This window comes from Mustelus asterias, chromosome 3, assembly GCF_964213995.1.
Source record: "Mustelus asterias chromosome 3, sMusAst1.hap1.1, whole genome shotgun sequence".
NCBI classification, from domain to species: domain Eukaryota; kingdom Metazoa; phylum Chordata; class Chondrichthyes; order Carcharhiniformes; family Triakidae; genus Mustelus; species Mustelus asterias.
Window position 1 is genome coordinate 94,415,960 of NC_135803.1, and position 25,304 is coordinate 94,441,263.

General features: G+C 44.2%; 1 protein-coding gene across 4 annotated transcripts in view; it reads left to right on the forward strand.

Moving 5' to 3' along the window:
- dock3 (dedicator of cytokinesis 3) overlaps positions 1-25,304 on the forward strand; it is a 1,050,162-nt gene that overhangs the window by 880,107 nt on the left and 144,751 nt on the right. For all 4 annotated transcript variants that reach the window (XM_078209344.1, XM_078209345.1, XM_078209346.1 and 1 more), the window contains 3 exons: positions 1,447-1,542; positions 10,797-10,857; positions 13,726-13,819. In XM_078209344.1, coding sequence (XP_078065470.1) covers positions 1,447-1,542; positions 10,797-10,857; positions 13,726-13,819 — 251 coding nt within the window. The remainder of the gene's footprint in view (positions 1-1,446; positions 1,543-10,796; positions 10,858-13,725; positions 13,820-25,304) is intronic.

A 25,304-nucleotide genomic window follows, 5' to 3' on the forward strand; every position in this document is an offset into this window, starting at 1 on the left:
GGAGACTTAATAGAGGTTTATAAAATGATGAAGGGGATAGATAGAGTGAACGTTCAAAGACTATTTCCTCGGGTGGATGGAGCTATTACAAGGGAGCATAACTATAGGGTTCGTGGTGGGAGATACAGGAAGGATATCAGAGGTAGGTTCTTTACGCAGAGAGTGGTTGGGGTGTGGAATGGACTGCCTGCAGTGATAGTGGAGTCAGACACTTTAGGAACATTTAAGCGGTTATTGGATAGGCACATGGAGCACACCAGGATGATAGGGAGTGGGATAGCTTGATCTTGGTTTCAGATAAAGCTCGGCACAACATCGTGGGCTGAAGGGCCTGTTCTGTGCTGTACTGTTCTATGTTCTATGTACCTTAACTCCATTTACTTGCTTTGATTTCATATCTCTTAATACTCTTACTGATCAAAGCTAACAATCTATTTGAAATTTTCAATTGCCATCACCTCTACTGCCTTTAGAACAAAAGAGTTCCATATTTCCCAACCTTTGAGTGAAGAGATGCTTTTTAAATCATGCCCCCTCATTCTGGAATCTCCCACATAGTTCTCATTTAATCAGCTTAAACAACTGGTGAAGATGTGTTGGGCCAAATGCGATCATGTTTCTGTGCTGTAACATCCTATGAAAGTGTTGGTACAAATTTCCTCCAGAATGAGTTGGAACATGTTCTTGCTTTAATAAATTTGGGGTTGTACCAATGTCTGGCTGATCTGAGCTTTCAAGAGAGGAGCAGACAAACCTGGATAGTCACGTATAAAAGAAATGTAATTGGAAGGTTGTAATGTTCAAATGCAGTGTCGTGTAATTAATCAACTCGGTTCTGAGTTGGGGATGGTTCAGATCTGATACTGTTACATACACTATCTGGGTGAGGTACATGTAAACCACTGACTTTACTCTCCATCCTTTCAAACCTTATCAAAATAGAAACAGAGGAACTGTGCTTAATTTTTAAGTTTCCACTAATGGCTGTGTGAGGATCTTCACTGATAAAGTGGTCTTTAAGTGTCTTGTTCCAGTGTGACGATTTGACTGGAAAGAGATCTCTGATCAGCTTTGTGGAATCAGTAGGAGCATGACCTTTCCAGTACTATTGGTACAGTTACCGTTCTGGTAAAGACATTAGAGTCGATGTTTTGTTTTGTGCAATGTAATAATTTATGTAGAGGAAGTTGTCCTTGAAACATTGGAGGTATCTTCTGGATCATTGCTGAGTAGTTTTAACATTATGCATTCCAAATGTGATTAACCTCCTTGTCTTTGCTTAATTTTTGCTGCCTGGAAATAGCACCCAGCTTTTTGGGCCTTATCCTAGGTAAGACTATAACACTGATTTAAATAATGCGTTATTGAAATGACAGCAGGCTGCAATTGGGGAGGTTTGCTACCAGCAGGGGACACTCACTGCTTTCTGTTTTCTTGTGTTTGCAGCTTATTAGAAAAGATTGAACAAGAGACATGGAGAGAGACTGGTGTTTCCTTCGTATTATCGGTAACTCGCCTAATGGAGCGACTGCTGGACTACAGGTACATACCTCTGATTGTGGTGTTATGGGAGAGTAAATTCATGTTTGTGAAATCTTACCATAATAACGGTTAATTTCTGGTTAACCCTTTATTTTCTGAAGTGATATGTTGTGCATTTGTTTCCTGATAAGGAATAAGTTTTTGATCTGTCTTCTTTTCCTATGACTCAAAAATATGAAGCCTTCTTTTTGAATTTACTTTCAGGATACGGACATCACTGGCAAGACTAGCACATATTGTCAATAATTTGCTGTGGTAACCATCTGTAGTCATTTAATCATCTAAGCGTCTTGCTAAACCTATTCAGAAGACAGTCACCCATATTTTGTTTTCTTTTTGCTTTCATGAGAAATGGGCATCACTGGCAAAGCCAGCATTTGCTACCCATCCATAATACGCTTGAACTGAACATTTCAGAAGACAGTTAAGGGTCAACTACATTTCTGTGGGTCTGGAGTCACCTATAGACCAGATTGGGTGGCAGATTCCTTCCCTAAAGGGCATTAGTCAACCAGAGGGATCTTTATGATGATTTATTAATTGAATTTAAATTCCTCCAGTTACCAGAGACATTAGTCTGGGTCTCTGGATTACAAGTCCAGTGACATTAGCACTCCATCACCATCTCTCCTGATTGATGTGGGAGTCTGGTCAGGAATAGGGCAGCAGGTGTAAGGGTGACAGGTTCCCTTCCATTAAAGTACATTGGTGAACTAGTTTTTATAAAAATCTTTGACAGTTTCATGGTCATTTTTTATACTAATTTTAATTGTATTTCGAACTTCAATCTCTCAGATTACCATGTGGGATTACTAGCCTCAATAATGCAATCAATACATCACCAGGCCCTCCTGAGCTTTGATATTTAATCTGGTTAAATAATGAGGGAGCACCATTATGCAACACAATGCGTCACCTTCAATGACTGAGAGATTGTTAAAGTATAATTGCAAATCTAACAGTAAGACATTTCCATATAAAATATGACAAAGTTTCTCCCTTGGACTGATAAGTATGTCAATGTACACAAAGCCACACAGAAAGGAGGGTCTGAGTCTTGATTTCAAATGCATACTGAATTAACTGATCTGTACTGTAGCAGCAGAAAAGATAAATTTTGTTAGGGTCTTCTCTATCATTGTCCGGTAACCTTTTATGAAAAGCATGCTTGTACTGACATCAGGATTAGAAAAGACTTGAAAAGAATTTTAATGGTTGTAAAACACTTCGAGATATCCTGAAATTGTGAAATTAGATGTAAAATTCATAGGTTCAATGTGAGGAGCAGGAGGTTTAGAGGAGATGTGAGGAAAAACCTCTCACCCAGAGGTGCCTGGGAGGGTGGTAGAGGCAGGTTACCTCACATCCTTTAAAAAGTACCTGGATGAGCACTTGGCACATCATAACATTCAGGGTTATGGGCCAAGCTCTGGCAGATGGGCGGCACGGTAGCACAGTGGTTAGCACTGCTGCTTCACAGCTCCAGGGTCCAGGGTTCGATTCCCGGCTCGGGTCACTGTCTGTGTGGAGTTTGCACATTCTCCTCGTGTCTGCGTGGGTTTACTCCGGGTGCTCCGGTTTCCTCCCACAGTCCAAAGATGTGCGGGTTAGGTTGATTGGCCAGGTTAAAAATTGCCCCTTAGAGTCCTGGGATGCGTGGGTTAGAGGGATTAGCGGGTAAATATGTGGGGGTAGGGCCTGGGTGGGATTGTGGTCGGTGCAGACTCGATGGGCCGAATGGCCTCCTTCTGCACTGTAGGGTTTCTATGATTCTATGAGATGGAATTAGGTGAAAGTTCAGATGTTTCTAATGTGTCGGTGCAAAGGCGAAGGTCCTCTTCTGCACTGTATGACTCAATGATTCCACCAGGTTTCAATTGGAAGAGAGCAGGATGCTCACAAAAGATCTGATACTGTGGAGATTGGGCTGTGTGTGTCTGATACAGTGGGGATTGGGCTGTGTGTGCCTGTATGTGTGTGTGTCTGATACTGTGGTGATTGGGCAGTGTATGCCTGTGTGTGTCTGATATAGTGGGGATTGGGCTGTGTGTGCCTGTATGTGTGTGTGTCTGATACTGTGATGATTGGGCAGTGTATGCTTTTGTGTGTGTCTGATACAGTGGGGATTGGGCTGTGTGTGCATTTGTGTGTATGTGTTTGATACAATCCCCAGTGGGGATTGGGCTGTGTGTGCGTGTGTCTGATACAGTGGGGATTAGGTTGTCTGTGCGTGTGTCTGATACAGTGGGGATTGGGCTGTGTTTGTGTATGTCTGATATTGTGGGCATTGGGCTTTGTATGCATGTGTGTTTGATACTGTGGGGATTGGGCTGTGTGTGTGTGTGTCTGATACCGTGGGGATTGGGCTGTGTGTGTGTGCGTCTGATACTGTGGGGATTGGGCTGTGTGTGCGTGTGCCTGATACTGTGGGGATTGGACTGTGTGTGCATTATGTGTGTGTCTGATACAGCGGGGATTGGGCTGTGTGCGTGTGTGTGTGTATCTGGCACAGTGGGGTTTGAGCCGTATGTGTCTGCCTGAATCTGTGGGGATTGGATTGTGTGTGTGTGTCTGATTACTTGGGTATTTGTTTGTGTCTGAGTATCTGATACTGTGGCATTGGGCTTTGGGTGTGTATCTGATGCCATGGGAACATGTACCTAAACCCACAACCCATTGACCAGAGTGTGTGTGTGTCTGATATCTTGATGTTTGGATAATCTGTTCTGATAATCTAACTTTCCAGTGGTTGGTTTTCAGACAGTAGGGATCAAATAACTGGCACAGACACAGAGATTTTACCATTGTGTTGCACCCATTTTTGGGCGTGGCGCAGTGGTAAAGTCGGGCGTAAAGTGCTTAGCGCGATTGACGCTGGGGTTCACAACCGGTGTCATTTTACAAGCGCAGGATTTCCAGCACAGTCAGCCTCTTGCCAGAAATGGGCGAGAGGCAGGTTAATGCATGTAAATTTATTGTAATGTTGTTTTACATCTGTTTAGCAAGCCCAGCGCTCAATCGTCCGGGCTCACCCCCTTTATGAATTTGCTGGGAAAGGTTCTCGCCGGCGAGGAATAGACATGCTCCTCATGAAGGGGGAGCAGTTGACTTGGCCTCGTCGGTGGAACCGGAAACCATTGAGGCCCCCCAGGGAGACTAAAGGCAAGGGGGGTGCCCTTTGGGAAGTGCCAGACTGGCAGTGCCACCGTGGCACCTGGACAATGCCAGTCTGACACCTGGGCAATGTCCACCGGGCTGTGCCAGGTGGTAGGGCTAATGGGGGAGGGGGCAATGAGTGGAGGGGCCAATGGGAGGAGGGGCTAATGGAGGAGGCGGGGGCCGCATCTCGGGTCATGGGTCCCCACGATTGCAGTGGGGGGGAGCTGCACTAGCAGGGGCCTGACAACTCTCTCTTTTCTGTCAGACCCTTGCTACTGCTAATGCGCATGTACAGCATCAGAGGCCTGCACATGCGCACTACCTCCCTCTGCACGGTTTCAGGCGTGTTAAGCCCCGCCCATAGGCTTCTGCAGTGAGCCAACAGACTTGCTCAAAATTTTGCAGGCAGAGTGCGTATGGGGGGGTGCCTGAAAACACACCCAAAAGACGGATCTGAAAGTCTCCCAGTTTCAAGTCCACCCAGCACTTAGAAAAAAAATGGTAAAATTGCCTCCAATGGGTCAAGTGACCTCTTTCTGTGCCATAAACTTTCTACAAATCTGTGAAAGTTAGAATTGACTGAATTGATAGTATTAGCGTGTCCTCCACTAATAAGCTTTTGTCCAATGTTAGCTTTTACAATAGCTAAATATGTCAGAAAAGCATGAAAAATTGCAAATCTATAAGCATATTAATGTGTTCATGGTGCATTATTGTTACGGCATGTCCCAGAGGCTTAAACGTATATTATGTCTTGTCATCTTCATTTCATGGGATTCCTCTGATGTAGCTGGCAGAACCCACAAGGGGCCTTAAAGTATTTTTTGCCTGTCATTTGTGATGAATGTCCCAATTATATTCAGTGTGAATCTTAAACTCTCTGTAATGATGGGTGCATTGATTTCATTTGACGTGGGGATTCATTAGATTCATGCCTGTGTGTCCAAAGTGTGTGTGCAACTTTCTTGAATGCAGAGCCATCTATCAGCTATAAAATGTAAAACTGACAGCAGTTCATCTGCATACCCATGCTTGCAGATGTTTCTTTGTATCACTGTGTTCTCAACATTCTCTTCTCCCCTGCCCCTGTATACAAAGCCTTCCCACCACGTGTGTTTCTTCTCAGGAGCTTTTAGTCACATGGCCTAATCTTTATCAATTGTCAGCAGGTTTGCTAGTAGTCAACCAACTAAGTTCATCTCTGAAACAATATTAGATAGTGTAAGAGTATCTTGCTCCTTCAAATAGGTAAGAACATAAGAACTAGGAGCAGGAGTAGGCCATCTGGCCCCTCTAGCTTGCTCCGCCATTCAATAAGATCATGGCTGATCTTTTTGTGGACTCAACTCCACTTACCCGCCCGCTCACCATAACGCTTAATTCCTTTACTGTTCAAAAATGTATCTATCCTTGCCTTAAAAACACATAATGAGGTAGCCTCAACTGCTTCACTGGGCAGGGAATTCCACAGATTCACAACCCTTTGTGTGAAGAAGTTCCTCCTCAACTCAGTCCTAAATCTGAGTTCCCCTTATTTTGAGGCTATGCCCCCTAGTTCTAGTTTCACCCGCCAGTGGAAACAACTTCCCTGCTTCTATCTTATCTATTCCCTTCATAATCTTATATGTTTCTATGAGATCACCCCTTATTCTTCTGAATTCCAATGAGTATAGCTCCAGTCTACTCAGTCTCTCCTCATAAGCCAACCCTCTCAACTCCGGAATCAACCTAGTGAATCTCCTCTGCACCCCCTCCAGTGCCAATATATCCTTTCTCAAGTAAGGAGACCAAAACTGTACATAGTACTGTAGGTGTGGCCTCACCAGCACCTTATACAGCTGCAACATAACCTCGCTCTTTTTAAACTCCGTCCCTCTAGCAATGAAGGACAAAATTCCATTTGCCTTCTTAATTACCTGCTGCACCTGCAAACCACCTCCTTGAGATTCCTGCACAAGGACACCCAGGTCCCTCTGCACAGCGGCATGTTGCAATTTTTTACCATTTAAATAATAGTCCATTTTGCTGTTATTCCTACCAAAATGGATGACCTCACATTTACCAACATTGTACTCCATCTGCCAGACCATCGCCCACTCACTTAGATTATCTATATCCCTTTGCAGACTTTCAACGTCTTCTGCACACTTTGCTCTTCCACCCATCTTAGTGTCATCTGCGAATTTTAATACACTACACTTTGTCCCCAACTCCAAATCATCTATGTAAATCGTAAACAATTGCAGTCCCAACACTGATCCCTGAGGCACACCACTAGATCATAAACCACAGCCCAACCCTCCGCTGTCTGAGGGAGGTGAATGATCACATGTAAACCTATTGAGAGTGAAGCTGTCATGACATTAAATGTTCACATGAGAATATGGGGCAGACTCAACAGACCAACTGATTTTTCTTACCTGTCCATTGTTTTCAGTGACCTGTTCCCCAATACAATTCCTAGATATCCATTCAGTATTCCATTCTGCAGTGATCAATTTCAAATGTATTATCGCTAGACTATTAATCCAGAGACTCATCTAATGTTCAGGGGACCTGGGTTCGAATCCCGCCGCGGCAGATGGTGGAATTTGAATTCAATTTTAAAAATCTGGAATTAAGAATCTACTGATGACCATGAATCCATTGTCGATTGTCGGAAAAACCCATCTCATTCACTAATGTCCTTTACTAAAGGAAATCTGCCTTCCTTATCTGGTCTGACCTACATGTAATTCCAGAGCCACAGCAATGTGGTTGACTCTTAACTGCCCTCTCAAAAGGCCTAGCTAATGGCAACTAGGGATGGGAAATAAATGCTGGCCAGCCAGCGACAGCCATGTCCCACAAATGAATTAAAAAAATTATGTTGTTGCATCAATTCAGCCATGTCCCACAAATGAATTTAAAAAATTATGTTGTTGCATCAATTGTGTCAACAAGTTGATTGATTTTAGGTCATAAAGCAGACACAGTAAAAATTAAAATCAATCCATTGCTTGTTTTATGATATCTCTCTTAACAGAAATAACAAAGCATGCCACACTAACTCTAGTATAGGCTAAAAACCTTTTTCTAACTGACGCTGTACCTGAATAAAGTACAATATTTAATACAAGAGCGTTAATACCCTGTGCCTCTTTATCAGATTTCAATGCACACTGTTCCTAGACTCTTGATTGCACAGGTAGCAAAATGGCTAATCTTTCACAATCCCCCAGGTCTCCGTGAACAAGGATTGTGGGAATCCCTACACCACACAGACTACAGTGATTCAAAAAGGCAGATCACCACCACCTTCTCAAGGGCATTTAGGGATGGACAGTACATGCTGGACTTGTAGCAACATCCACATCCCATGCATAAGTTCAAAAAAAGTCATGAATGCGTGACTTGGTACACTGCTGGATAGACCTGGCAGCTGACTCACCTTGAGGTTTGGTGGAAAGTTGTGGAGATGTGTAAAAGAAAGAAGCTACATTTATGTGGAACTTCATTAACCTCAATTTTTTTTACATAATCACTGTCGTTACATAACCAAATATAACAATCATCTACAAGGCCAGCATTCACTGTCCAAACATTTGAATTCAATGAGAACTCCCAAACAGAAAATGTGAAATGAAGGCAAGCTGATCGGTTTTTGATGAAGTTGGTTGAGAGAACAAAATATCTGTCATAACACCAGAAAATATGGAGATGCGATTATGTCCACCTGAACCACTAGACCAGGCAGACAGGATCTCAGTTTAACTTATCAGCAAGGAGACATTGCACGTCTGACAATTCAGTAGTGCTGACAATTGTCAGCTGAGGTTAATTCTTTCCTTAAACCTCCACAGCTGTTCTTCATTGGCATCTACAGTTAGGTATGTGACTCAGGTTCTATTGACCAAATTTTCCTTTCCTATCTTCTACTCAACATCTCTTCACGAAAATTAGTCAGTTGATTTAGCAGGGAAATCACGGAGTGATATTTCATGGAAAGAATAGTAGAAATGTGGAATTCACGCTCTCAAAAGACTATGGACACTGATTCAAATTGAGCTGTAAAGACTGAGATCTACAGATTTGGATAAAGATATCAATGGATATGGAGCTAATGCAGGTTAATAGAGCAGAGGTACAGAGCAGCCAAGATAAGTTTGAAAGTGGATCTGGGTTAAAGGTCAGCATGGCCTCCCGTTGCTATGTTCTCCATTCTGACTTCACCTGACTTTGGATGAGATCAAGAATTTGAATTATGGAGGATTGCAGACATAATCTGTACCCCACTAGGTGCCACTAAGCCACTTCCTGTGCAATGAGGAGATGCAATGTAAAGTAAGCATACAATTATAAAAGTGTGCAGAAACAGAGAGATCTGGGGGTATATGTGCACAAATCATTAAAAGTAACAAGGCAAGTTAAGAGTGCAGTTAATACATGATCCATGGCTTCATATATTGAGGCACAGAGTATGAAAGCAAGGAAATTATTATGGACCTTTATAAAACACTGGTTCAGCTTCAGCTGGAGTATTGTGTCCAAGTCTGGGCACTGCACTTTGGAAAGGGTGTGAAGATTTTAGGGATGGTGCAGAAAAGATCTACAAGTATGGTTCCAGGAACGAGAGATTTCAGTTATGTGGATAGATTGGAGAAGCTAGGGTTATTCTCCTTAGAGAAGGTTGAGAGATGATTTGATAGAGGTCTTCAACACCATGAGGGGTCTAGACAGAGTAAATAAAAATAAATTTTTCTGATTGGTTGAAGAGTCAAAAACCAACGACATAGATTTAAGGGGATCATCAAAAGGATCAAAAGCAACATAAGGAGAAACTATTTTACATGATTTGTGTAGGTTGGATCTGGAATGCACTGCCTGAGCAGTGGCAGTACAATCGTGACTTTCCAAAGGGAATTGGGTAAGCATCCGAAGATAAACATTTTCAGGGTTACAGGGAAAGGTTAGGAGACTGGGTCTAGTAAATATCCTCCTTCTGTCCTGTAAACATTTTATGGGTAGAGTTTTACATTCCTCTACTTGTAGGTGGGGTGAGCCTGTAAGGTTGCTCAAACAGCCTTTCCACCGGACCCGCCTGCCCTGACTTTTCTGCAATTTTACGACTGGACAGGCAAGGCCTAGGCCGCCCACTTTTAGTTGACGCCCTTAAATGGAAAATTACAGACCAATTAAGGGCCGTTTCCCACCTAGCCTCAATACTCAGGCTGACGGGAGGAGTTCAGGGTCAGAGAGGAAGCCTAAAAATGAACTGTGTTCAGAAAGGAACGGAACACCTCTATCAACAGTCCCCTTTTAACGTCTAGCACAAGCCCAGAAGATCTGGCCCCTACAGTTCCTCCCCCCAGCCTCTCTACCAACAACTCCCCCCCACCCCCCCCCCCCCCTCCATTCCCCTGAGCCTGACCTCTCCCCACACTAAGATCCCCATGCTTTCTTAGCTCCTGGATCTTGGGACTGCAAGCAGATCAAATCCTGTCCACTAAGCTACTAATGCTGCAAGCACGAGAAAGCTGCTGGCCAATCAGATTGGCTGGTAGTTCTCTGAGGTGGATGGTTCTTGGAGTTGGCTAGAGATGGGACTTCCGCCCCTCCTGAGTGAGGGGCAGAAGTCCCATTTCTAACCAACTAATGCAGCGTTTCAAGAAGGCAGCTCATCACCACCTTCTCAAGGGCAACTAGAAATGGACAATAAATGCTGGCCAGCCAGCGATGCCCACGAATGTCTAAATATAAAATAGCTGCAGGGTAGGCAGTAACAGCGGGAATGTACTCTCCACTGACTCTTTGGATGACAAAGAGAATCCACTCATCCTATTAATCCTGGCCAATGATTCCATGATCTCTACAAATTGGGAATACATTGCTGATCTTTGTTACTCAGGTGTTCAATCACTTGATAAAACCAGAAGATTTAATCCTCCATGAAAGCAGAAGCTCAGTTTTGGATTAGAGTCTTGAGTCTGACTCCATGCAGAAAGTTAGTTGTGCAATCTTTTAACTGAAATCTTCCACAAAAACTACCATTTGTAAACTACTAATTCCTGTTATGTGATGTAATTCATGAGTTCAAGCTTCTTTCTTCTCCTCAGGGATTGTATGAAAGGGGATGAAACTGAAAATAAGAAGATTGGCTGTACTGTTAATTTGTTGGTAAGCAAGTAGTTTTCTTTTTGTTTAAGGTTTTTATTGTGCTCAGAACAATGAATTTGTTTCCCCAATTTTGGTACTCAGTCAGCATCAAGGTCAAATTCCTTAGAAAATAGCTGCAGAGTTCCTGTACACTTTATCTTTAAGTCTGACATAGAATGCCTCCGAGGGAGCATATGTAGTCCTTCGCATAGCCATGTCAAGCACATGGCCAGGTACAGCATTCATTAGACTCTGAGTAAAGGTCCCTTGACACAGTCCCATCAAAAACTCCCAAGATAGGTACAGAATGGGTTAGAGGGCTGCGCTTTTAGGGACGGAGATCAATCAGTAATTAATATCAAAGGATGACCAGTGTTAGAACAAAGAACAATACAGCACAGGGACAGGCCCTTCGGCCCTCGAAGCCCACGCCGCTCTCTGGTCCAAACTAGACCATTCTTTTGTATCCCTCCATTCCCACTCTGTTCATGTGGCTATCTAGATAAGTCTTAAACGTTCCCAGTGTGTCCGCCTCCACTACCTGGCCCGGCAGCGCATTCCAGGCCCCCACCACCCTCTGTGTAAAATACGTCCTTCTGATATCCGTGTTAAACCTCCCCCCCCCCCCCTCACCTTGAACCTATGACCCCTCATGAACGTCACCACCGACCTGGGAAAAAGCTTCCCACCGTTCACCCTATCTATGCCTTTCATAATTTTATACACCTCTATTAGGTCACCCCTCATCCTCCGTCTTTCCAGTGAGAACAACCCCAGTTTACCCAATCTCGCCTCGTAACAAAGCCCTTCCATACCAGACAACATCCTGGTAAACCTCCTCTGCACTCTCTCTAAAGCCTCCACGTCCTTCTGGTAGTGTGGCGACCAGAACTGGGCACAGTATTCCAAATGCGGCCGAACCAACGTTCTATACAACTGCAACATCAGACCCCAACTTTTATACTCTATGCCCCATCCTATAAAGGCAAGCATGCCATATGCCTTATTCACTACCTTCTCCACCTGTGACGTCACCTTCAAGGACCTGTGGAATTGCACACCCAGGTCCCTCTGCGTATCTACACCCTTTATGGTTCTGCCATTTATTGTTTGGCTCCTCCCTACATTAGTTCTACCAAAATGCATCACTTCGCATTTATCTGGATTGAACTCCATCTGCCATTTCTTTGCCCAAATTTCCAGCCTATCTATATCCTTCTGTAGCCTCTGACAATGTTTCTCACTATCTGCAAGTCCAGCCATTTTCGTGTCGTCCGCAAACTTACTGATCACCCCAGTTACACCTTCTTCCAGATCGTTTATATAAATCACAAACAGCAGAGGTCCCAACACAGACCCCTGCGGAACACCAATAGTCACAGGCATCCAGCCGGAAAAAGACCCTTCCACTACCACCCTCTGTCTTCTGTGACCAAGCCAGTTCTCCACCCATCTAGTCACCTCCCCCTTTATTCCATGAGATCCAACCTTTTGCACCAACCTACCATAAGGGACTTTGTCAAACGCTTTACTAAAGTCCATATAGACGACATCCACGGCCCTTCCCTGGTCAACCATTCTAGTCACTTCTTCAAAAAACTCCACCAGGTTAGTGAGGCATGACCTCCCTCTCACAAAACCATGCTGACTATCGTTAATGAGTTTATTTCTTTCTAAATGCGCATACATCCTATCTCTAAGAATCCTCTCCAACAACTTCCCTACCACGGACGTCAAGCTCACCGGCCTATAATTTTCCGGGTTATCCTTCCTACCCTTCTTAAATAACGGGACCACATTAGCTATCCTCCAATCCTCTGGGACCTCACCTGTGTCCAGTGACGAGACAAAGATTTGCATCAGAGGCCCAACGATTTCATCTTTCGTCTCCCTGAGCAGCCTTGGATAGATTCCATCAGGCCCTGGGGACTTGTCAGTCTTTATATTCCCTAAAAAACCTAACACTTCCTCCCTTGTAATGAAGATTTTCTCCAACGGGTCAACACTCCCCTCCGAGACACTCCCAGTCAACACATCCCTCTCCTTTGTGAATACCGACGCAAAGTATTCATTTAGGATCTCCCCTACTTCTTTGGGCTCCAAGCATAATTCCCCACTTTTGTCCCTGAGAGGTCCGATTTTTTCCCTGACAACCCTTTTGTTCCTAACGTATGAATAAAATGCCTTGGGATTCTCCTTAATCCTGTCTGCCAAGGACATTTCGTGACCCCTTTTTACCCTTCTAATTCCTCATTTGAGTTCTTTCCTACTTTCTTTGTAATCCTCCAGAGCTCCCTCCGTTTTTAGCTGACTGGACCTAACGTACGCCTCTCTTTTCTTTTTGACCAATCCCTCAATTTCCCTGGTTATCCACGGTTCTCGAATCCTACCCTTCCTATCCTTTTTTACAGGCGCATGCTTATCCTGCAGCCCTAACAACTGTTCCTTAAAAGACTCCCACATGCCAGATGTGGATTTACCCTCAAACAGCCTCTCCCAATCAACAGCTGCCAATTTCTGCCTAATCCCACTAAAGTTAGCCTTCCCCCAATCCAACACCTTACCCTTGGGACACCACTCATCCTTTTCCATCACTATCCTAAAGCTAACAGAATTGTGGTCACTATTTGCCACATGTTCCCCGACCAAAACTTTGAAGACCTGACCGGGCTCATTCCCCAGTACTGGGTCCAGTATAGCCCCCTCCCTAGTCGGACTATCTACATATTGTTCCAAAGAACCTTCCTGTATGCATGTTACAAATTCCTCCCCATTCAGACTCCCAGCCCTATGCCATTTCCAGTCTATACCATTTGAAATGATCTTTTCCATTAGTCTTTTCCAGCTCTGATGATCAAATTGCTTAATGGATGTTTACATTTATTTCAGAATTTTTACAAGTCTGAGATTAACAAGGAGGAGATGTATATCCGTTACATCCATAAACTATGTGACATGCATCTGCAGGCCGATAATTATACAGGTAAGAATTGATAAACTTGTTACAATCCACATTTTAAACTAGACTGGAAGGTTTGGATAATTGCACGCTGAATATCTTTTACTTCTGGTTACTTTTTCTAGTCCTTCCCGGTGTTTAAAAAGGAGGATACCTATACCTCTTCAAAAAGAATCTCAAGATTTGTGCCTCTCTTCAACTGTAGCTGCTATTCAACCTCACCTTTCAAATCAGTCAATGTAGTAGAACCTTCATTCTTTAACATAATGGAGGGTGCTCTTGCATCATGGAAATTACGCATAATCACAAGTGTTCATGTTTTGTCAGCTTGGCCCATTTGTTGACACTCTAGCCTTGGAGTCCACAGATTGTTAGTTCAAATCTCCCCAAGGATGTAGTGTCTTTAGGATGAGATGTTGGACTGAGGCCATTTACAGTTTTAAAAAAAATCCCAACACAGTAAACAAAGAATTGCGTGGAGTTGTTTTCCTGTCCAGGTCAAAATTCCTTCGTGAACCAACAGCACCAAAACCATTTTAACTGATAGTCATGTCATTTGGTTAGGAGTTTTTGCTGTGCGTAAAAGGCTGACATGTAATAGCTTTGAGTGCACTTCAATTAATTAATTGCATGTGAGGTGCTTTGACATGTTTCTGAGAGAAGTGATAAAGAACTCTATAAATATGAATTTTTACATTCTGTAACAGAACAAAGAAATTGAGGTTTATGCACAGCTGAAATGACCCAATTCTTGCAGCATCCCTGGATTAGTGACTGCATGCATTGGCTAATATGTTACTGCATTCCAGTGGTCAGATTCTATTAAAGTGTTTTCAATGGTTGAAAGTCCTTCTATTAGAGGGTCCTATTGGAGTCACTGTCCTCTTTGGGGGATGGAACATTGATGGGATTCATTGTGGCTCCAAGATGTTATGGCTGACGAGGAAGATGAGTCAAATTAACTCTTGGAGACACTCAATGGCAGGTCCAAAGTGCTGTACAAATTGCCAAACTGGCTGACTAAAGGAACCTGAAGGTAGAATTTGTTAATGCTGACTGGAACTCTTTCCATTTGGCTCAAAATAAACTTACTGGCCAAAGTCATAATGGATAGGATGGACCTAGATAGATGAGCAGTCGGCAGCCTACCAGTACCTTGATCTTATAAACTGGGCTAGTTCAGTTGCTTCAATTTCAGTGGTACACTTGCATGTACTTAAACTCAGTAAGATTTGGCTCTGCCAATGTATAACTGAGCTCTCTGTATGTGGTAAATGCCTGTATGGGAAATCACACTCCATATTAATTGAATAGAAACCTTAGAGATAGCTATAGGTTTTTCCATGAATTGAATTTGAGACTGTATGCAAACTGATATGAAACATTCTCAGATGGGTTCGTAAGTCTCTTAATTCTGAAATACCATAAGAACTTCTATCATATGGGACCTAAAGATAAGACTCATTCAAAAGTAAGGAGGGTAATAATCTGATGCAATGTTTTCACTCTACACAGAGAGACGAAATTCAAGTTCGAAGTTCCAGTAGTGTTGAGCCTCAACTATGCCCAACTGTTGTTGCTGGTCCTCAGGCAACTGTAAAGTCTCCTTACCCACAGCAGAACAAAATGGAAAAATAATCAAAGATTTCAAATTGCTATTAAACAGGAGGTCTTGTTGATGAGAATTGTGCTGTCAAGGAGATTCCACTCACAAAACTCAGTCCTGGCAGAGAGCCCAATTTCCTTAAAACAGATCCAGAGGAAGATCCATTTCAAAAAGACAATCTCAATGGAGACTTGTTCCTTTTAAAGGATTCCGATCAAGAAATACCTCTCCTTAAAATGGACCCTGATGATGAGATTCATGCTTTCAAAGGGATCTTAATGAAAAGATTCAGGGGGTCCTTCTCCCAAAAAAATTCTAAGTGTCAAATTCACGGGAAAACTGGAGTAATTCATACTGCTGTTTTCAGTGGGAGTTTACAGTAGAATCTCCCACAGTCTGTGCACTGCAGAGGCCACTGGCATGAATATCATTAGATTTCAGAGGGCAGGACCTATTCATGCACGAGAGGCTGAAATCAGTGGGCCTCTGTGCATGCGCAGTGGGCCTGAAGTGTCACCCTCTCGTTTGCTGGCCAGCTCGATAGCTGGCCAGTCCGGGACCCCCATAGTGCTGCCCCCCAACCCCGCCACACACCCCGAACCCAGCACCTGTCCATTCGCGGGCCAGCCCTCCCCCTATACCTGATCACATCCTAGGCCCCGCCCCCAGCAGGCCCCCAGGCTCTGTCCCCAATATGCCCTGCCCCTTGACACTGCCCAATTCGTGGTGGGCAGTGCCAGGGTGCTCCTTGGGCATGGGCACTTTGCCTCTTGTGCAGTGCCAGGGTGCACTGGCTGGCGCTGCCAGGGTAGGGTGCCCATGTCCAGGAGGCACAACCCCTTTGCTACCCGATTCCCTGGGGGGCCCCAATTGCCGCCCCCTTCACTACAGCAGGGTCAGGCTACTAGCTCCCCGAAAGTGGGGAGCTACTGTAAACTCTGCTATAGTGAAACACTCTGGCGCGATGGGAGAATTCAGTCCACGGCCCGCTTACAGCATTTAAAAGTATGTTAAAAATATTTAAATACTAGCCCCGCCTCCCAGACGATTTCCGGCACCACGCAGACACGACTGGAAATCCGGGCCTGGGGAGACGCAAGCACGGCGCAAACGTTCGTGGGAATCCTGTGAATCAGCCGACATGCGGTTTTGCCAGCCTGCTGCGCTAAAATATTAGCATAGCGGGATGGGAGAATCGCCCCCTCAATCTGTGAAAAGTTTCTGGCAGTGAGAATTATTTTTGATTGATCCTTATTCATGGCACAAAAAATCTGTTTCCTGACAGTGGAATAAACTGGAATTTTGTTCTCCCAACTTTCAAGAAGGGTTAAAAGCTGATCAAGCCTCCCGACGAACAGTGTCAGGAACCTCATTAGCAAGCATTAGCACCTCATGTATGTTTATTGAGAGTCCACCTTGCCAGAATTAAGTTCTCCCTCCAAATTATGTTTCCTGACAGCGAGAACTTAAGAGCATTCAGTTTTATGATGCATGTAAGTGGTTCGCACCCGGCGAGCTTCACCTCACCCACAACTTTGAGGTTCATAGATGCTGCTTTCTCCTTCTTGTGGACCTTGTGTAACTTCACTCACATTGAGTGCTGTTTGCAAATGCTGCGTTGAGGCTGAACATGAGAGGCAGGGGAAAGCTAGAAGGACATTTTGAAGTGGAAGCATGGAACAAAGTTTGGACAGGTGAGACAGGCTTATGGGGGAAGGGTGGAGAGTGTGCCTAGGGACAAAGTGGGAGCCAATGTCAGAGGAACGTGGCTGGGGAGGAGAATATCTGGGCAATGAGGGGGTGAAAGTGTCTGGTAAATAGGGGGGATGGAGGGAGGTGTCTTAAGGTGGGGGCAATGGTGTCAACAGTGTGGTCCTGGTGGTGGGAATTCAGGGTACTGATGATTGGAGGCAGCAATCAATCAGAATCAGAGGAGGGCATGGGATGTGGTAGGCTGCAGGCCCAAGGTGAGAGTCTGGTAGATGAAGGTCTCATCAGGTGCAGCACAGAGTGGATAAAACAGGTAGCCCTGGTAACCAGAAGGGTAGGATCAGGGTGGGCACAGTAACGGGTATTGGCTCTGAGGGGAGGAAAGGCATGTGCAGGTGGATCATGCTGGGTTTCCAGTGTAATGGGGGGAGGTTCAAGGATGACAAAGGAAAGAGGAATAGTGATATTAGGTGAGTCGAGGGCGATGGGGAGAAGTTGGTGAATGATAGGGGGAGAGTAGAAGGTGGTGGAGCAAGTTTGAAAGGTGATGTGCACCATTTTGCCAAACTGGCCTTGACTGCGCAATTAGTAGTCAGTGAGATCCTTTGAGGTGGGAGAAGGGTCTTTTCAGGTAAATGGAGTTCAAGGCCAGCACAAATGGCTGACTAAAGAGACACCCTAATAATTATGAAGCAACTGGACGTCAAAGATGTTCACTTGTGTTCCCCTCTCTGTGATGAATTCTGCATTGCAGCATTTTATTCCTGATTCTGGGTCTCATAACATTGAGATCGCAGCAAAGTGTGGAGCTACCATTCAGCCTCATTTGCCATTTGCTGCAGTCAGATGCAGGGAGGGAGGGAGATGGATGCCCCTAAGGGCAGCCAATTCACTATTCCAAACCTCCATCTTCCTGGCTAACAAGGGATCATGCATTAGTCTTCCTATGCTGTCAAGACAATTGTCTCTCTATAGAGTTTTGAGGGTGCTGGAGACCAGTAGAAAATTGTAAATTTGAAACTTCTTACCTATGGCTCTCAATGCCCTGCTCAAAGAACAATGTCTCCATATGCATTCATATGTGAATTGGAGGAACATCCATCTCTGATCCTTCAGCACTTCCTTTACCTGGAAGGGGTGAGGTGGGATGACATGTCTGGATGGAGGCCAGGTGAAAGCATTTGGTTGTTCACTTTGAGATAGAGTGAAACCTGTAAAGGACAAGCTTACTTAATGTGTCAGTTCAATTCACTCACACATCCACTGAGACATCAATGATTCAAGCTGAAGGCAACTCTACTTTGGTAATGGCTGTCACCCAGATAATGAGGAGGGCCCATTGCAGGTTGGCACAGGACCTTTGACCTCATGAGGTAATGATAGGACAGACAAATTCCTGCCCACCCCACCATGAAATTTGCCAAGCATAATTAATGAGCTGAAAAGTGAAAGATTGTGCATGTTCACTCCCTGTCGCTTAACGAAAAACATGCCGACTTTTCCTCCTGCCATCAGATTCAGTCTCCAGAATGGAAAATTCTGTTCTAGATTTCTAACATGCTGTAATTGCTCTTGTATATCATGATTCATTCAGATCCAGGTGCTTCCAAATGCTTTTGAGAAAAGATTATGTAAATTCAGTCACATTGATGTACAGCCTCTGCTTAAGACTGAGAAGTACCTAATGTTCTGGGCTAACTTCTAGACAACACTTTTCAAATTATTTTTCTGGGACCCACTTTTGCCAGCTGGCCAACCTTTGGGACCCATGCCATGTTTACCTACCTTTAATGTGACAGGTGGGCCTGCTTGGTCCTCATGATCTCACTCCAATTAGATTCACGGGATGAGAGGGCAATTAGCATATCAGAGTTCAGCTGGTTCATTTGTGCTGTTTTCACCTTTGTGAGAATGGAAAATCCAGCCTCGTACATGTAGATCATCATGAAGGGCAATACAACAAGATGCTTGTTTTACTCCGCATTGGATATTCCTGGGAGATGCTAATCCAGAATGATGATAACCTCGTGGACTTCTGGTGTGTTTTTAATGTGCTGTCACAGTTCAGGTGCAACAGCTCAGTCTGCTCATTTGGAATCAGTTGTAAGTTAATAACTGACTCGGGCTCTCAAATTCAGAGAGATTTTTCACCCATCTCTTCTCTTTCAAACTCTGAAATATCTCCTCTGGAAAGTAGCGACAAATCTGGTGGTCAGATGCTGGAATCTGAAACGAAAACAGAAAATGCTGGTGAGAGTATATTCTCTCCCCATTGATGCTGTCAGACCTGCTGAGATTTTCCAGCATTTTCTGTTTTTCTATCATCCTTTCCTTGCAATTTTATGTTCAATTTGTGGGTGCAATCTTTCTGCCCAGCTGCGCTGATTGATTAGCATGACAAGGCTGGAAAATAGGAGGGCAGTCAAAAAATCAGATTTGTGCCTGGCGTCAAGTGGTTTGGTATCTTCCCAGCCACTTTTTCCTAGTGCGAACAGTTTGGGCACGAAGCCTATTAGCTTATATTTAAATAGATTTCAATATCATTAGCAAGTTCATCATGGATGTTTCCCCCCTCCAGTAACTTTCCCGCCTCTCTAGAGTGACTTCATGCCAGCACAAATCACAGATGTTTTATAAAAGTCTGGACCGAGCACAGCAGTAACAAAGGAGAACGAGGAGGTGAGTACCACTGAGCACTGGAGGGACGGTTTTGCAGCCACTGCTGTGTTGATGACTGGTGTGAGAGACTTCAGTGGGTGCTGAGGTTTGGGGGGGTATTGTGCCGGTCTGGGGGTCCTCAGGTCAGTGGTTGCCGCAGGCCTGAGACTCGTGTTGCGCGCATTCCCCCCAGCTGCAGTCCAACCCTCGAGGAGTTTTACATGAGGTTGACTACCAACCCATGAATATCACTTTGGTTGCCCTGTTATCTGTCTGCTGAGCAGGCTGTGTGGCTGACTGTAGACGTTCCATCCCAGGCCCCATTAACAGTTAGTCAAGCAGCATGACGGGATATGTGTCTGTGCAGCATACCACTTACTTGAGAAATGTCATATGAATTGAAGATTTTGCCAATACATGTTGCATGCCGACCTGGCTGTCATTGACTTTTCGTTCCTCAACCTCCCACACCAAAGGCATTGAGGAGATGCAGTACAGGGACCCCACCTCCAGTTTTCTGCCACTCCTGGCAGTTAAGGGCCTTCAGAGACAGAAAGGGGGGATTGAACGCCTGATAGCTGGAAGGGCAGGGGGTGTCGTGGGTGGCACTTGTTGGGGCTGTGCTTCGGCAGGCAGGGGTTGTGACAGAGGGGTTGGAGGAAGGTGCTGGAGGGGGTCAGATGCTGAAAGGCACGAGGTGTAGGAAAGGGTCAACATTGCAGGCACAACAGACAGGACTGATATCAGGATGGAATGGAGACTCATCCTTCCTGCCCAAAGGAAGTCGTTCATCCTTTTCCAGCACTGGTTGCCGATCCTCTGTGCCAGTGCACGGGCACTGACAGCCACCACCATGACCAGCCCAACCGCTGGGTTGTTGCCGGTTTTGGGGGAAGAATATTGCCTGCCTCTCCTCCATAGTGTCCAGCAAGTGGCTCAGCTCTACCTCAGTGAATTGTGGGGAACTTTTTTCGGGGACCATCGTCCTGGCGTGACTGCCTGTGCGTCCATCGTTAGCACTTATATATAGCTCTCGCTTGTTAATGTCATACAGCTGCAGCCACTTTGGACAAGTCACGTGCCAGGAGGTCCATTCCAACGAGAATCGCCTGGCAGCTCTTTCATTGCACAAAGTGCTCTCTGAAATAAACTATGCAAATATCTCCGGTTTTCTCATTCGTTCGACACTTAGAATTGTTTGGAAAGATCGCGCCTGAAGTCTGCAAGATAAGACAGAGTTAGCATCCAAATTTCATCACAAAAAGAATCTCTGGAGGGAATGATTTCTCAAGATAGAAAGCATGGATTTCATACCTCTGCCAAGCATCTGGCCCCTTGACAGCCAGCGTACCTCTGTGTGGGACAATAAATGGGTCTGCTCGGCCCTCATTTCGGAACACAGAGACTTGAAAAGCCTGGTATCGAGTGCGCTGCGTTTAATGAAATTCACGACTTACACAGTTTCTTTTAACACCACTTCAAGATCGGATGGAATTCCTTTTGATGCCATTGCCCTACGATGAACGAAGCAATGATTCAGACAATGTCTTGACCAGCTGCCTACTTAATCCTTATTATAACTCCGCTGGTTTTCCCAGTCAAGTTGGCTGCTCCATCACTTGGGATTCCTCTGCAATTAACCCAGTTGAGCCTGCACTTTCCAACCACATAATTATTCACTGTTTCAAAGATCTGTGCATCAGTCACGTTGGTTGATAATGCCAAACAACATAGCATACCCTCAAACAGTTCATTGTGTCAAACATATCTAACGTAAACTAGCAAGGTTACACAATCTGTAATGTCTGTACTTTCATCCAGCTGCATTGAGAATTCCTGTACTAACTTTAAACGAGAAGTAAACTGTACTTCCAAATTCTCAGCAATGTCACTAATTCGGTGAGCCACTGTGTTATCACTCAGCAGGATACATTTCAACTTTTCACCTGACTCCTTATCTAGGACCGTGCAAACCATATCTAATGCTGCAGGAAGAATTTGGTCTCTGCAACAGTGTGTGGCATTGTCTCTTTAGCTACAGAGTAAATTACCATGTAAGAGGCTAATAGTGTTTTGTCATTCAATGTTAAATTTATGCCAAGAACTTGAGCTGATGATTTCAATTCTTGCTGCATCCTTTGAAAAGATTCCAAAGATTTGTTCTTGAGATCGCCATGATTAGTCTTCAGATGTCTTTGCAGTTTTGAGGATTTTCAACTTTCATTCGCCAGTATTTCCCCACATATATCACAGATGGGCTTTGCATTCTGATTTGCGTTGGCACACTTAACAAAACCATATCTTAAGAAATCATCCTTATACTGCTTTGTTCTTGATTTTAGTTTCTTCTTTGTAGGCTGTTCACCAGAGGCCTTGGCACTCTGTACAGAGTTAACGGTGGCACTGCTCTGTCCTGTTGTGGACTTTCTCCAGTAAATTATACCTAGTAGGTACACTGCTTCTTAGTGTCTCTGGCCATCTCTTTCTTGTCACAAAATGATCCATGTTCTAAGTCCTCTAATCTTACCCACTAGTTAAAGAAGCTTGCCTCCGAGTGAATTTGTGCCAAAAGCATGTATGTACAGAGTGCTTGGCGACAAGTGTACACGCAGGGTGCGCTGACCTGCACACTGTTGTTTCTCATAGTTGGAAATTACTATCAATTATGTTTATTTCAACTCTCGCTGCACAGGAATTAGTTTCTCCAGCCAGAAGATGTTACAAAATTTCTTCTACTTCTCTTGTCTGAGATGCGCACCTGATGGCCTGTGCTTCACTCTATTCATCCACTGTACGGCTCATAATCATAATTTATGAATAAAAAGAAGTTTAAAATTGAAGCAGTGAGGTTTGGCTGCATTTAGAATAATGTGCAGTTCTTGGTACCTAAGTCAGGTGATCTTTGGGGAACACCACAACCCTTTTTACAGCACCTGTGTCCCACTCATGGGTTGCAACTCCCACTTTGAAAAAGCCTGTTTTAGGAGGCCCAAGATCCTTCTCACAAATACCCAAAAAAATCTCTGCCCAGCTTTGACAAGTACAAAAGGTGTTCACATGACATTGATGTATATAACATAACCAACAAACTCATTAGCCCAGGTTATTCAATCAGCCTTGCTCAGTAATTGAGTGTAAATTGGACAAGATTGACTGGATTTGGATCAGATGTCTGTGATACTGGATCTCTGTCCATTTAATGGTGTAAACAATTTTCCACTGCCACATTTGGAGAGTGTTAGAAGCATGGGTGAAACCATACAATGTGGATAAAATTATTACACAGCAACATGAACGCAATTAGCGAACCTTCTTATCAGTGTGACACTGTTTCATGTCTGCACTTCTGTAAAAAAGGACATCCATGTTTGCTGGAAGTTTGCTTTTTCTAGAAATAACTTCAAAGAAGTTTTCAAGAAGATTGAGAGGAGCACTTAAAGGCACTTTTTCCCATCTCACTTAAGTTGTTCACTTAATTGTTTAAGCATAAAAATGGCACAGTGGGTTCCCCATGAGATTTCCTACATTTCAGAGAATCATAGAATCATACACTGCAGAAGAGGCCCTTTGGCCCATCGGGTCTGCATTGACATACGAGAAACACCTGAACTCCCACCTAATCCCATCTGTCAGCATTTGGTCCATAGCCCTGAATGTTATGACATGCCAAGTGCTCATCCAGGTACTTTTTAAAGGATGTGAAGCAATCCGCCTCTACCACTCTCCCAGGCAATGCATTCCAGACTGTCACCTCTCTCTGGGTAAAAATGTTTTTCCTCACATCCCCCCTAAACCTCTTGCTCCTCACTTTAAATCTAATGTCCCCTCATGACTGACCCTTCGATTAAGGGGAACAGCTGCTCCTTATCCACTCTGTCCATGCCCCTCATAATCTTGTGCAACTCAATCAGGTTCCCCCCCTCAGTCTTCTCTGCTCCAATGAAAACAACCCAAGCCTATCCAACCTCTCTTCATAACTTAAATGTTCCATCTCGGGTAGCATCCTGGTAATTTGCTTCTGCACCCCCTCCAGTGCATCACATCCTTCCTATAATGTGGTAATCAGAACTGTACTCAGTACCCTCGCTGTGGCCTCACCAAAGTTCTGTACATTTTCAGACCACCCGAAGGAGCAGCAGCAGCTTTAAGTGGCTTTGCAAGTTGCAGCAAGAGCCATTCATCAAACTTGCATACTTACTTCCTTCTCTTAACTTGGAAATGTGCCCACTGCAGTAATAGTCCCTCTATCAGTAGTGAGCAACCTGTGGTCCACAGGCTGCATGCAGCCTATCAGGTTTCTGACTGCGGCCTGCAAGACATTTTGTTGAGAGAATGAGAGCAGAGTTTGCAAGAATGAGAGAGGAGCCAGGAGATAAAAGTAAGTCAGAAAGAGCAAACCTGAGAGTGTAACCAAGAAAATAAAATAACACTAGGAAGAGCGTGACTGAGATGGCAACACAGTGGCACTGCTGTCTCACAGCGCCAGGGACTCGGGTTCAATTCCTGGCTTGAGTCACTGTTTGAGTGGAGTCTGCACATTCTCCCCGTTCTGCATGGGTTTCCTCCGGGTGCTCCGGTTTCCTCCACAGTCTGAACGATGCGCTGGTTAGGTGCATCGGTTGTGCTAAAATTTTCCCTCAGTGTACCGAACAGATGCGGGAGTGTAGCGACTAGGGGATTTTCAGTGACTTCATTGCAGTGATAATGTAAGCCAACTTGTGACACTAATAAATAAACTTTAAACTTCAAGAGCCTAGAGGGTAAATAACATGAGAAAGAGTGAGACTCAGAGTGGAGCCAGGCAATATGTGTGGGAAAGAGCGAGACTGAGAATGGAGTTGGCTTTCCTCATTTATCTTTAAAAACAATTTATTGATAACTGTAAAGTTTTCTTCATAATAAAGTATTAATAACAGTAGCATTAAAGCTTATCAAGAGCAATAGATTTTATTAATTCAAATAAAGGTAAATTAAAATAAATTAAATATCTAAGGCACTTATCTATAATTAAGATATGTATAACTTTTAGTTGTAGCTGGTATTAGCTTTGATCAGCAGAATAAATTGTAATATATGCAAGGTAAACGTAAATATTTCTTTTGGTTTTCCCATTTGAAGTTGATAGTTCCATTAATGCATGGAATACTTAGCGTTTTATGCAAATCATTATGAAATATTTGGTATGTATTAAATGTATTTAATCTTAATGATGAGGTCATGGTTAGTACACATGTTGGATTTCAACCTTGCAACTCACTGAGATGAAGGAGTAATGCGGCCCACTCACTAGTCCAGGTTGCCCACCAATGCTCTAGATCTCCACCAGGAGTGCCTTAAATCGTTCCTGCCAGCTAAAGGACCATGCGCATAAAGCTTATCCCTTTGCTAAGGGTGGCACAGTGGTTAGCACCACTGCCTCACAACGCCAGGGACCTGAGTTCAATTCTGGCCTTGGGTGACTGTGTGGAGTTTGCACATTCTCCTCGTATCTATATGAGTTTCCTCCAGGTGCTCCTGTTTCCTCCCACACTCCAA